At 42.5% G+C, this 13100-nt stretch overlaps 1 protein-coding gene and 1 long non-coding RNA gene across 4 annotated transcripts in view; both read right to left on the minus strand.

Moving 5' to 3' along the window:
• SWAP70 (switching B cell complex subunit SWAP70) overlaps positions 1-5018 on the minus strand; it is a 50826-nt gene extending 45808 nt beyond the window's left edge. The window contains exon 1 of one of the 2 annotated variants that reach the window (XM_061462934.1): positions 4840-5018. In XM_061462934.1, coding sequence (XP_061318918.1) covers positions 4840-4938 — 99 coding nt within the window. In that variant the 5' untranslated portion in view covers positions 4939-5018. The remainder of the gene's footprint in view (positions 1-4839) is intronic. The other variant, XM_061462935.1, reaches the window with a different exon arrangement.
• Positions 5019-5748: 730 nt separating this feature from the next.
• On the minus strand, positions 5749-12889 carry LOC133274132 (uncharacterized). 2 transcript variants are annotated; one of them, XR_009745043.1, is made up of 4 exons: positions 11394-12889; positions 10361-10453; positions 8952-9126; positions 5749-6865 (listed from the first exon to the last, which is right to left on the minus strand). It is a non-coding gene; the product is annotated as an uncharacterized LOC133274132 (long non-coding RNA). The 2 variants fall into 2 exon arrangements; XR_009745042.1 differs by having other exon boundaries at positions 10361-10416; positions 11252-12889.
• Positions 12890-13100: the final 211 nt, after the last annotated feature.

The following is a 13100-nucleotide window of genomic DNA, read 5'->3' on the forward strand; positions in this document are numbered from 1 at the left end:
ACTTACTGTTCAGCAACAAAAATTTGGCCCAGATGACAGGCAGGAGCATTAACAGGGCAGATTAATCCTAGAGCAGCTATTGTCAGTTTCTTCAGCACTTTTTCCTTTTCCATCTTTCAGGGAGGTCTCCCCCCTCCCCCATCTCTTTTTCAGGTTTTAAAACGTTGGCATCACATATCCCAACAGCTCCATTAAGTGGCTTTGTGTGAATTCATTCCAAGACATTCTTGGCTCATCTCTCCCTGACGTCCATGTCAGCAGCTATCCAGCCAAAATAAGGCTACTCAAGTACTTTCCCTTTTCCTTTTTTGACCAGTGTGAAACTAGCATCATGTATGTCACTTGTCACTGGCACAAGGTCTTTTCAACCAAGGTGCATCTTAAGTATACAGTTTCTTGCATCACAGCATCTCCAAGGTATAGCTTCCTTATCCACTCAGGTAGCAATCTGGAGTCTTATCATTCAACATTAGAGTCTCCTTATTTAACAACAGGGTTAAGTGCATCAATCTCTCTGCCAGTTGGATGAGTGTATTCAAGCCTGGCATCCACAAGCTCCAGTTCCTGATACTAATGCCTTTGCTCACATCACAGTTCTGTTCCCTCATTTGCTCCCTTCTCCTTTGGGCTCTCACAGACCCTTTGTCACCATTTTTGACAACCACTTGCCTTCATTATCAGCACAATCCCTCTGGCCCCCAATCACACACTGGTGCCAACCTGCATCTGTCCATTTACCAAGGGAATTGCCTTTCTGCCCTGCAGTTCCCAATCCTTAAGAAGAGCTCCTGGTAAACATGCTCCATCTACTGTGTCTTTATTCTACATCTTCCTTGAAACCAATTGACAAAATCTCAAGGACAAAGGCTAAACAGGCTGCTGATCCACCAGCAGCTGCTCCTCTCAAACACAGCATCATGGACCCATCATTCCCTAATGTCCCGTTAGATCTGCCTCTCTCTTTTGGAAGAGAGGCACCCCTCCCCTCACACCTTATAGACACAATTCCTCATGGCTACCCTAATACAAACACTTCTGAGCCCTGTTAATAATGTCAGAGTACAACTCCCTCATGTGAGTCATAATGACTAATTTCCTACCATCCTTCAACATTGTACAAAGTCAATTGTCCGGCTAGGGTCCTGCCTACTTATGACAGGCTCTCAACCCTTCCAGTGCCTTGCTACATTGTTCAAGGTCTTCCTCTCCCTCCATTCGGACCATCCCTCTTGCCCCTGATTACACCATTCTTCCTCTTCCCACTGACCACTGACTTTCCATTTAGTAAAAAGACAAAGCACAGATAAGAGGTGTAATAATCCTGTAACAACCCAGATGTAATTCCAGACTGGTACAAATTTTCTAAGCCTAACTAGTAACTTTGGCCCTCATATTAAGGGCCCAAATGAGACTGTTTTCACGAGGCGCTCACCCATCCCCATTCTGCAGATACCACGTCAGGAATCCAAGACTTTGAAAATCCAGCCCACTGTAGCACACAAAACAAAAACAAGAACAGTCAAATAACCCCACTGCCTAAGCAGAGACAAGTCATAAAGCAATGTAAGGAAGAGAGAGTGTAAAAACTAATTGGTATGTATTCTTTCCAAGATCCAATCATATGCACCTACTACAAGGGGTTTTGCTGGCTGTTAAACATGATTACATTTAAAACCACAGTGTTTCAAGACCCACATGAAAAGCAGATTTAATGTTGGCACACTACAGGAATTTTTAAAATAAGACAACTTTAAAATTGCAGATTGCAAGAAAGATTAAATTGGATTTAAATACAGGAAAACAAGTATTTGCATGTAGCTTGTGCTCGAACCACATCAGCAGCTATCACTGCATACACAGAACTTACAATTTATCCTTCCTGTATCAGGGCTTGAAAGTACTGAAACACACTGACAAAATTATTGTGTCCATATTTAAAGGTGTATTTAAGAATAGAATATGCAAATGTTTCTGCTAATACAGAAAAAAAGGGTACGCTCTGCAGCCAGCATAACAGTAGAACTTCTGAAGATCACTCATTAAAGGAAAATAAAATCAGAGCATACTGGAAGAAGATAATATTCGAAATTGCACAGAGGACTGATTTTAACTGTCTCCTCTCAACAGCTTAGACCATATACAAAAAAAATACAAATAGATAAAAGACAATTGAGGAAATCCTTACTATTCTAAGCAAGTCTTAGTTTTTCCTCCAAGGGTGTGCTGTTCCTCCAGACTATAAAATAGACCCAACTGACACACCACCCCTTTGCTCTAGATACATTAAAAACAAATGTGTGATGCAAACCTTTCACAGTAGGGTCTCGGCTCGTAGTAGTTAACGAAGATGATGTATTTTTATGGAAGGCTCAAAGATCACTTCTAGGTAGAGAAACTAGAAATCACTTTCTTTAACAACCAACATGTTACACTTAGGACCTTCTGTTCAACATGATGGCAATATGTTATACTGGATTATACAACTCAAAGCTCCATTATGTTTTCTCATTGAGGAAGGAAGAGTTCAGCAGGTTACAACACTGCATGCCATTATCAGAAAACAAAGTTTTTTACCACCTTTTTAATAACAGGAATTTCACTAATTAATCAACATATTTTTCTAATGCCACAGATCTCTACTAACCTGTTTCTCTCCAAGCTCCATCTCTCCTTTTTACAAGGGTGCTATATCTTCCTCATGGTAATGTGGATGAGAAATACTTTATAGAGAAACACTTTCTCAATACAACATAGGCCTGCACCAATCAGACAGGAAGTTCTGTTTTGATGTCCTGTCTACCCTTTTTGCTGCACCCATGTGGGGCTAATGCCATAACACATGCCTTTTCTCCCCAGCAGGACTATCATTTTGACATCACACTCATCGTTTGCCACAAAAAAACCTATGGAAGAGTACTCTCTACCCCTCTGTATTTCCTGAAACTTAACTCTTGATGGCGATAGGACAAGGCAGCAGCCGCAATTCAGGCTTGTTTCTGCATTCCAGATCCCCCACTTGACACTTCCCTTGGGAGTCATTATATCATAGACAGAACTGCACAGACCCAAAGAGACCCACTTTTTCTTCATCCCTTCTCTCTCATGGACAGACAGAATGAAACATCAAAACTGTTTAGGAAGATGTTTGACAGGTAATGAGGGGACAAATTTAATTTCCCTTCCTTTTTTCTTTTTTTTTTTTTTAACCTTTTTTTTTTTACCCTTTTTTAAACACACAGCATTGGAGCCATGCTGCTCTAGTAAGACAACAGAGCATGAGAAGACAGGTAACTGCAGTTCAGTTTGGAAATAAAACTGCTGCTATAATCCACCTAAGGTCAGTCAATGATCTTAAAGAACTGATGATACCTCCACAAGAGCAACTGTGCTCGCAAATGCTCCACCACAGCATCCTGGCTGCTTCTTTAGCCATTTAATTCACCTTAGCACGTGTATGACCACAACAGCTTCTCCCCGACCAGCATGACAACACATGCTGCCAACACACGTTGCCAACACACCTCCCACTTGAACATACTGACCGCACAAGGTGTGGTAGTGTGACAGGAAAACAGGATTCCTTTAAAAAGCAGGACAATAAAAACACCACTCTGCAACCTATTTCAGCTAGTCCTGCAACACTGCAATGTAAGTACTTGCTTTCATTGTGCTACCTGTAGAAGACAGGACCTGCACACATTTTCAGCTTGAGCTCACAGTCAGGTCCAGCCTCTTGCCTGACTCCTGCCCCACAGTCACTTCTGGACGAGTTAGGCTGTATCTCATGGCCCGATCACCCGGAGCGAAGAAAAGGAGAAGAGGAAGAGGCTGCTTGCAGCATGCTGTGGACACTTATTACATAGTAATGCTGAAAACAAAGTCCATTAGCTACCGACCACACATGTAAATACCGCCTGCAGCAAAGCCACTCTTGCTCGTGGAGTTGATCCCACCAAGGGTGCAAACTTTAGCTAACTGCTGTGGCTGACACAACTCCAGCGCTCAGTACAAGGACCCAGTCTTGTACGTCAACAGGTGTCGTGTTCTTATTCAAAATATTTATTTAGCCAGATTTCTGCTATTACTTCCAGGCCAAGATGGTCCCATAAAGCAAGGCCAAGATGGGATCAGATTCAGCGAGCTGCCTGAGAGCTCTTTTAAGAGCACAAACATTACTTCAGCATATAAGCTGAAGAAAGAATGGCACAGTTGGAGCCTCTTGACTAATTCTCCTGTTTATATCCAAATAAGAGAGCACTGTGAAACTGCGCTCTCCCTTGGCAAGCTATGAATTTCACTTGGACGCAGCCAACCCCTATAGATGGGACCTTGTGGCTACCCGTCAAAAGATTTTGGCCAGAAAGGGTACCAAGGACATGCGGTTGAAAGCAGACCGGAAGCACAACAAGGGTTTGTGCATGCACTGACAACTTGGGAAGATGAAGCACTTGCCTGGGCAGAATGAAAATAAGCCTGCTCAGGCGTGAGGAAGGGCCCATGCAAACTTCCTCTGGGATGGAGGCATTCAGGAGCCACAGAAGCCGGCAATACCATGTGATGAACGACAGCCGCAATGGAGCAAGTATCACCTAGGGCACCCAAATGGGTTTTGAAATTGGGGGCTGTCCCCCATTGCCCAGCTCCAAGTATGACCACCTCAGGCAGGCCCCCTGGCCCAGCACCCGCATGCCCACTGTGGAGGCAGCTGGTGGTGACAGCACAGGCCCATGTCATGGCTTCTCACGCCCATGGCAGCAGCCCCTCACACCCACACCAGGCCCCGGCCCTACACCGTGTCCCCTGGGCTCACCACCCCTCTCCCCTCACTGTCCCACTTGCCTTGAGCTGGGACTTGGAGACCTTCCCGCTGCGATCGAGGTCGAGGGCGGTGAAGGCGTGCCAGATGGACTTCAGCAGCTCCTCCTTGAGGCCCACCATGGCCGGCCCGCGGCAGCTACCGCTACCGCCGCCTCGCTCCCTCCGCCGCTCCCGCTCTGCCTTCGCCTCGGACAGCCCCGCCGCCGCCGCGCCCGCCCCGGGGCCGGGTGCCCAGCCCCGCCCGACCCAGCAGGCGCCGCCCCGGGACTGCGCGCGTCCCGCCTCGGAGGCCGGGGCCGAGGGGCCGCCTCCGGCGCCCAGGAGAGCGGGATCTCGGCGAGGGAGGCCGGAGCGGCTCCCGCTGAAGTACCTGCCACAGCAGGGCCGGCTCCGCGCCTCCCGAGAGGCAGCGGCTGACTGCGGCCCGCGGCTGTTCGCACGGGAGACACCGCCCCATGTGCACAGTACCGTACGCTCATACCGCGACAAGTGACTGCCCTCAGAAACTGTTTCAGAGAACAGCTGGCAAGGAAGACTTGCGTACAGCTGGAGCAAATGGAGGTCAATCGAAAATAGTGGGGGGAGGGCCAAAAAACCCCAGAGTTCACCACTACTTATAAACCAAGAGTGGCACAAAGTGTCATCAAGCAGGATAAGCTTTGCTGTTGAGCTTTGGAAGGTGTTTTTGTGGTGGGGGCTTGGGGGGTTAAATCTCACCTGTTGCAGGTTCAGACTAAGCAACACTGAGAGCAGTGACTGGGTGAGGACTTCAGATGTCCCCACAGTCCCTATGCTTTCTAGCAGAACCCTCAGTGGTGTTTCTCTGCTAACAATAGGGTTAGAGTTGCTTCTAGGCCAGAAGAGGCAGGAAGATAATGGTGAAGTTTATAGTGCTTTGAATACTGTATCCAAGATCATTCACAGTACACAGGTCAAGGTAAGGTTTCATTCTCATGGATTTTAAGCCAAACCATTAAGATCCTGCATTCAAGATACATAACAAACAAAACAAACAAACAAAGATACTCACTTTTGTCCAGTTTTAGCCTTCATTTAACCGCATCATCAGAACAAAAATAGAACACTGCAAGTGGCATACTTCTGGCAGGTACACAAGATGATTGTTTTGCACAAGGTGGTGCCGGTTCATTACAATCCCAGTAAGAAAGGCACTCAGACTCTCAAGTATCACATAAAATACCATTTATTTGAGCTAAGACTAGAATAGAGAAGACAGTAGAGATAATCTTACATTTCTTCCGGTGCTGGGAAGCCTCAGCAGCATCACCCACATCTCTGATCAAGGTGCAGCATGTCACACAGGCCCTGCCCAAGGTAAAGTTCCACCATTTTGGTCATTTAAGCTAATACAGGGTTTTCTTACAAGAAAACAACTCTATACATTGTTTCTAGTACCAAACAGAAAGGATGTTCACATGTCAACCTCTTGCTGCATTTTCAGATAATGGGCAGACCACACAGCAGGGGTAATCACAGGTACAGAGCAGGAGCTGCCTGCAGGCTCCTCTGGTACAATCAACCACATCAATTTACCCCATAGCCATGAGGCATACACAGTCCCAGGTGGACCAGGAGGCCAGGCTGGACTGCCAGCGCAGTATAGCACAGGGTTGAGTAGGCACAGCCTGATTTAGATGGATCACTAATCCTCAGTGTACAATGGTCATCTGGGCAGGACCACTACAGATAAACACATAGCCAAGTCCACTGTAGGAAGTACTTTCACTTCTCATATGTGGTAATACATAAAATGAGTTTTCTGTATGTGGGAAATTGGAGACTAGAATCATCCACAGATTTCCAGTAATTTTTGTCCTTTAGTGTCTTCTTTAGCTTACAGCAAGCAACAAAAATGTTCTGGCAATGCAGAGACATCATAGTCTCTCAGTAGCACAGTGCCTTATTCATTGGGCATATCCTTGCAGCCTTTCCCCCTCATTTTTCTTAACCTTTTTCCTCCAGAGTTTATTCAGGACTTTGGAATCCACAATTATTTATACTCTTTCCTCAGGATGGGTGCTGAGAGCTATATAATTAACAAAAAGTTAATTTGATTAAATTTCTTACTGAACCTGATTTGCTAACATTATAGCTGTTAGTACTACCAGAAAAATCTGTTATTGTGAAATAGGTATCTTACCACTTGCAGCTAAGGCATTTCTCCAATTTGACCACAGCTATTCCACTTAAGGAGGAAAGAGATGACTTTTGTATATGCAGATAACCTAGCAAACCTGTGTTATTTGGTAGCCAAGCAACCACAAGGTCACCAGTAAATAAAGAACATCCCTATTAAATTACATTAAAATACAGTTAGGTTCTGGGGAATGTTGCTGAGGAAAAAGCAATTCATAGAGTTCACACATGAATCTCCTCATGACAGGGACAATTTCTGTTTTGAACAGACTTCAGTGATTTTTTTGGCAGCTCATTTTTATAAAAATGATAGAGTGGAAAAATGAAACTAAACCAAAATGTCCCACAAAATAATTGTAAAAACAACCCTATGTGCTTCTCTTCATTTTACCTTCATTCTTTTTGCTCACTTCTATTATTCCAGATTTAAATGACATGCTGAAATCCTTTACCAGAACAGGACTTCTTTTCCACTAAGAATATAAAGAGTTCCATTCAGGTCAATAAGTTAACAGTCAATGCTAGAAATGTTTCATTAACATGAGTAGTTTATATAAGCCTCAGCCACTCCAGCTTTTAGTAGGGTAGTCAAAAGGATACTTACAAGTTACGCATAAAACTAGTACAATGTATAGGATTGAGCTAACAGAGCAAAACCAGTTAAACTCAAGTTCGTAGGCAGAAAAACTTGCTGTTGAACAAAACCTTTGTTTTTCTTACTTACCCAAAATAGCTTTAACAAAGTTACAGGACTAACTGCATCCACACCCAAAGCGTGAGTTATTTTAAGCAGCTCTTCTGTTTTAATATGCTAGTCTAGATCTTTGCTTATGAAAGACTTTACATTCTAAAGCTTTGAAGATAAGATTGATATATAATCCATAGAACATTAATTAACAGTGATCACATTAACCATTAAGTCTTTGATATCACTACATAAACTCCAAATGGTTTGCATGGTACAAAAGTAAGGTCTGATGCGACTTAACATACTTCTGCTTTTCTTGAAAGTTGTCCAAGATCTCAGCAACTTTATTTAAATCTGTGCTTATTCTAATCTTGTTTGCTTACCACAGTCAAAACCACGACTGAAGAGTGGCAAGGACATCAGGGAGGGAAGACTGGCTCACAGCCCCAAAGAGTGACTCACAGTTTCAGGAAGAAGCTTTAGACCCTGCTGAGGATCAGCCTTAAGACGTCAGTCACTTCTCCTCCTCCCTGCAGAAGCTTAATTACTCCTTGTTAGCCAAATAATAAGTATTTCTCAGGGAGGTTTGAACCAGAGGAAAGATTACGCATTTGAACTGTTACTAATTTTGTGTTATGCCACTGAGTCAGTTAAACTGCCATCAAGGAAAGAATTCAGACACATCAGCAACTCACTGTTTTCTGCTTACTGTTAGCCCAGAGAAAAACTTCCTGAACTGTAGAATGACCAGTCATTTTCATTCTCCAAAGGAAAATTTAATTGAAGCAAACAGAAATTGAAGATCATTAAGCCAAGTTATCAGCATTATAGTCTGTGAACAGAGCAGTCCAATCGTACATATCAAAGAAGCACTGAAGGACAGTAAGTGCATTTGACATTATACCGTAGCCCAGTCCTCAAACCATTTGAGGACTTTGTTTTTTTATTATTTTTAAATACTTTAACAAGTTTTATCTCTGTCCTTACACACATGCCTCAGTCTCGCTAGAACTACGTAGAAATTGAGCATGAAAATTATTTTAGGTGAAACAGGAAGTAGCCTTAGATGCTGAATCAGAATGGCAGCTCAGTCCCTCCTACAAAAAAAAAAAGTAGATTTTCTATCCACTTCTAAGACTTCTAGAGAATCTTCAAAGCAATTTCAGCAAAGCACTCCTGCTTTACTAGACTTTTTTGCTATTTATACACTCATGCACAACACATACATTTCTATTCAAACTTGATGAAAAAAAACAATGAAGAGGTAGACTAGAGAGCATTAACTTACCTTCCTGGTCCTCCCTGATAACACACATATTACTCTTCACTTGCAGCTGATAAAGTATTTCTCACCAAGTTACAGAACTAATCATAGAACAGAATGCCACAGATATCTTACTTGCAGAAAGAAAGAGGAAATTAAATCCCAGGTGTCTACTGCAGTAACTATCTGGGGATGGAAACTGGAGAAAGAAATGGTCAATGGAAAAAGCTGTTAAGCAGGGTTTGTGTAGAAAACTGACAAACAGTATTGACTTAGTTACCAAAAGGAAATTAAAATCCCATTTGCTATGGTGCGGAACAAATATATGGGGAGATTCTACCCTAAACATCTTAACACTCAAGTAGCCGAGAATGAAAAGAGGCAAGAGGAAGCAGCAGCAGATATAGGAAGATCACCCAAGGTTGCTCATGCTAAAGGTTGGGAGTAGGATGCATTTCTTCTGTCCCCCGCATCCCTATCCTGCAGAACACCTTGCCTAAAATACTTTAATTAGGTGTGTATTCTGTTGTCTATACATCAATAGATGGACAAGATCATTAGGATGCATAGTAAACACACAGGATCTTTTCTTGAGCATAAATGGTCAGTCAGTAACAGCAGCAGTTCTTATATCTGTTAGCCCACTTACCTGGCAGTAACCCTAGGGATATATAGACCACTGAATAGAATTAGGCCAGTTATTCTGCTTTCATCTTGAGTCAAACAGAAATCAGTTTAAGCCAGCATGATTATTCAGATGTCATGCTAAGTGTGGATGGTGAATATTAGAAAGGAGTCAAATGACTGACAAAAGGAAGATCTTCGAAACCAAACCTTCAGATTTTTCAAGGCTTTCCAGAATCTCAGATGATTTTTAAGCGTGCACAATCTCAGATCTCTGAGCATGTGTTAAACAGTAATAAATTGCTTCCTGTTTAAATAGGCACGGCAATATTCTCTCCTCAGGGCACCTCCCTTTCCTCTACCCCAGTCCCATTATACTTTGGGAAGATAGCATCTTCTTCCAATTCCAACTGTTTAAATAGAAGCAGGACTTTAATTTCCTGTGTGCTATCCTGCCCACCACTGCTTCTTCCTGCTTTCTCTGCAGAACCTATGCGTCAGCTCAGCAGCCTGCAACCAGGGGAGCCTGCAGCTCTCTCTCTCAGGTGTTCTCCATGGTTCACTGAAAGAAGGTAAAGTTCAGTCAGGGAACAGCCCTGCTTTTGACTCTTGCTGACCATCTCTTTAGTCCAGAGTCCTCAAGCACAGCTGTATCAGTGATATTAATAGCTAGCACACATACACAGATTCATTAATTGTTCACACGTTATATACCAATTCACATATATGGTGAAACCATGAGGATGTCTTTTCCAAGCCTACCAAACTGAGGGGGATGGGTGTGGATGAAAAACAAAGTTAACACTTACCTGAGCTACCCCTGGAAAGAATGCTCAGTCACTACTGCAGAACAAGATCATGGTTTCTAACAATCAGGGTCTAGCATTATACTAGCACACAAACTCTAAAGACAAAAATGTAGTGTACAGTTAATCATTTTGTCCACCAGGTGTTGCTGGAGACTACAAAACACATAAAAGACCCCAGCTTTTGGGAAGGGGTCAAACCTCCCCCTGATCCCTCCCTCCACCAAGTTCAACAAGAAGGGTTGGGTGACTAAGTATACTTTTATTAATGAAATGTTTCAAAGTTATAGTCTACAGTAATGCAATCCATGAAATTGCTGCCTCATCCCTCGCAGTGTTCAAGGCCAGATTGGATGGGGCTTTGAGCAACCTGGTCTAGTGGAAGGTGTCCCTGCCCATGGCAGGTGGTTGGAACTGGATGAGCTTTAAGGTCATTTCCAACCCAAATCATTCTGTGATTCTATGAAATTGAATTCCTATTTTCAAATAAACAAGCAGTGCCTACCTCCATTTCTAGGTGGAAGTAAAGCTTATCTATAACTTCATTAAAAAGCCAAGTAGTCACTATGTTTTTCAGGTTCTACATCTTATTGATTCAGATCAATACGTTATTAGGCCTGTAGTCATCAACAGCTTGTATCCATGGGTAGGTGGGGGAGCAGGAAATCAGTGTACGGATAGGACACTTGGAAATGGAAAAAAAGCAAGGAACCAATCAAACCAACCCAAAAACAACCCACCACAAGATCAAACAAACAAAATTAAAAAAAAAAAACAAAACCACCCAAACCCACAGCCAAAAAACAAAACCCCAAAACAGCCCCCCGCCCACAAAACCACAAACACACACACAGAAGCCCCCAAACCAAACCAAACCAAACAGACAAAGATTACCTTAGTAATTCTAGCTGGTTAACCCTGCGTGAATTTGTGGCAAAAATTGCTGGGAGTTTGATATGTAACCTATGAAAGTAGAACAGCAATTTCTAGTTTGCTACAGTTTCCAACAGGAAGGTGCTAACTTCTCTTTACAGACGTACTTTTTGTCCATCCATTGGTCTTCGTGGCTACAATGGACCAGTAGTATGCACGACATCACAGTGGGGTTTTCTGGAAAAAATATTATCTAAGTAAATCCAATTGTGTTTCAACAGTAATGGCACAAACACAATTTGATATACTATTTGAACCACCATGCGTGCCTCAAAATATTAAAAACAAATTAAAACAGAGCATTTATGATTCAGTTATAATGGTTTAGCCTGCAAAGCAAAGAAAAACTAAGGGCCATCAATACTTTTACAAGTAGTCCATGGAAAGGTTTGACTGACAAGACTAATTACCCAGTAAGTGAGTCAATCCTTGGTACTTGAAATCCGCATCAAGTTGGATAGGTCAATGATTCTGTTTGCTTTTTCGTTTCCAACAGTAACTAGTTTTGTACAGTCAAATGGAAGACAATTCATCCACAAATAAATAGTTTAGATGGAACAATTTCAGGATACTTTTTGGAAACCAGCATTATGTGGTGTCCTGTCTCTACAGAAAACTTAATTCTGCAAAAATTTGTCTACCACAACACCCACTCTTTGGGCAGAAGATGAAGCAAGACTAGACAAGTAGTGTTGTTCAGTAACCTATCACTAGAAAATGGATTACAGACACCGCATCTATATGCAAAGACAGAAAAGAAATAAGCAGACAAATATCTAAAGGAGGTGGGGATATGAAATGCCTGCTTTCGGTTACTTTTAGCATCTCTTTTTATATAGTTCCTCAGGAAACAAGGTACTCTGATCAAAAACGTTGAGGTACTTTGCTATCTCTGTATTAGAAAGTTAAGCTAGATGAATTCATGAGAAAAATGGTTAACCATTTAACTCATTTAGCTTCTTAAGTTGATATGAAGCTTTCTTCTTAAAGTGCCAAAGCTTACCTTGTTACACCATGCTTGGCAGAATTCCTTCAAATGACATCTGACTTTCTACATTTTGTGAGCAGCTAGTAGCTTCTTCCACCTGAAAAGGTGGCTTGCTTAACTACATACAACTTTTCCCAAATGTTGTTTTTGCAGTAAATTCGTAAGATACCAACATTACTGTGAGATTGTTTCTATTAAAAATGAAAAACCCTTCAATGTCAGTAAAAATAAATACTACTTTTCACTCAGCAAGCATCTGAATCATGAATCACTGGATGCTGGGCGTATTCATGGGAAGCATTAATGCACACGTTCCAAATTCTCTGCCTCTTCCCACTGGCCACTGTTGGGCCAGAATTCTCAGCCTCCCCACTGTCCTCAAGAAATCCTATAAAAATTTGAGATAAAATGTCACCATTCTTACTGCTCCTATAAACTATTTAAAACTTCTGCAGCTCCCTTTTAAACACTTAGCACACAGGAGAAAGAACATCCAAAGACACTTCAATTACATGGTTTTGGTTGGGCATCCCTTCTATGGCAGATACAAAACACGGGACCAGCAATAGAAGAGAACCACAGAATCATTTATTGGAAAAGATCTTGAAGATTGAGTGCAACAGTTAACACTGCCAAGTCCACCACTAAACCATGTCCCCAAGTGCCTATGTATCTTTTAAATACCTCCAGGGATGTTGACCCAACCACTTCCCTGGGCAGCCTGTTCCAGTGCCTGACAACTCGTCTGGTGAAGAAATTTTTCCTGATATCCCATCTAAACCTCCCTGGAGCAACTTGAGGTCATTTCCTCTTGTTCTGTCA

The sequence above is a fragment of the Pezoporus flaviventris genome, unplaced genomic scaffold, assembly GCF_033815535.1.
Source record: "Pezoporus flaviventris isolate CSIRO_AGI_PZ_B2104156 unplaced genomic scaffold, CSIRO_AGI_Pfla_v1 ptg000036l, whole genome shotgun sequence".
Classification (NCBI taxonomy): Eukaryota; Metazoa; Chordata; class Aves; order Psittaciformes; family Psittacidae; genus Pezoporus; species Pezoporus flaviventris.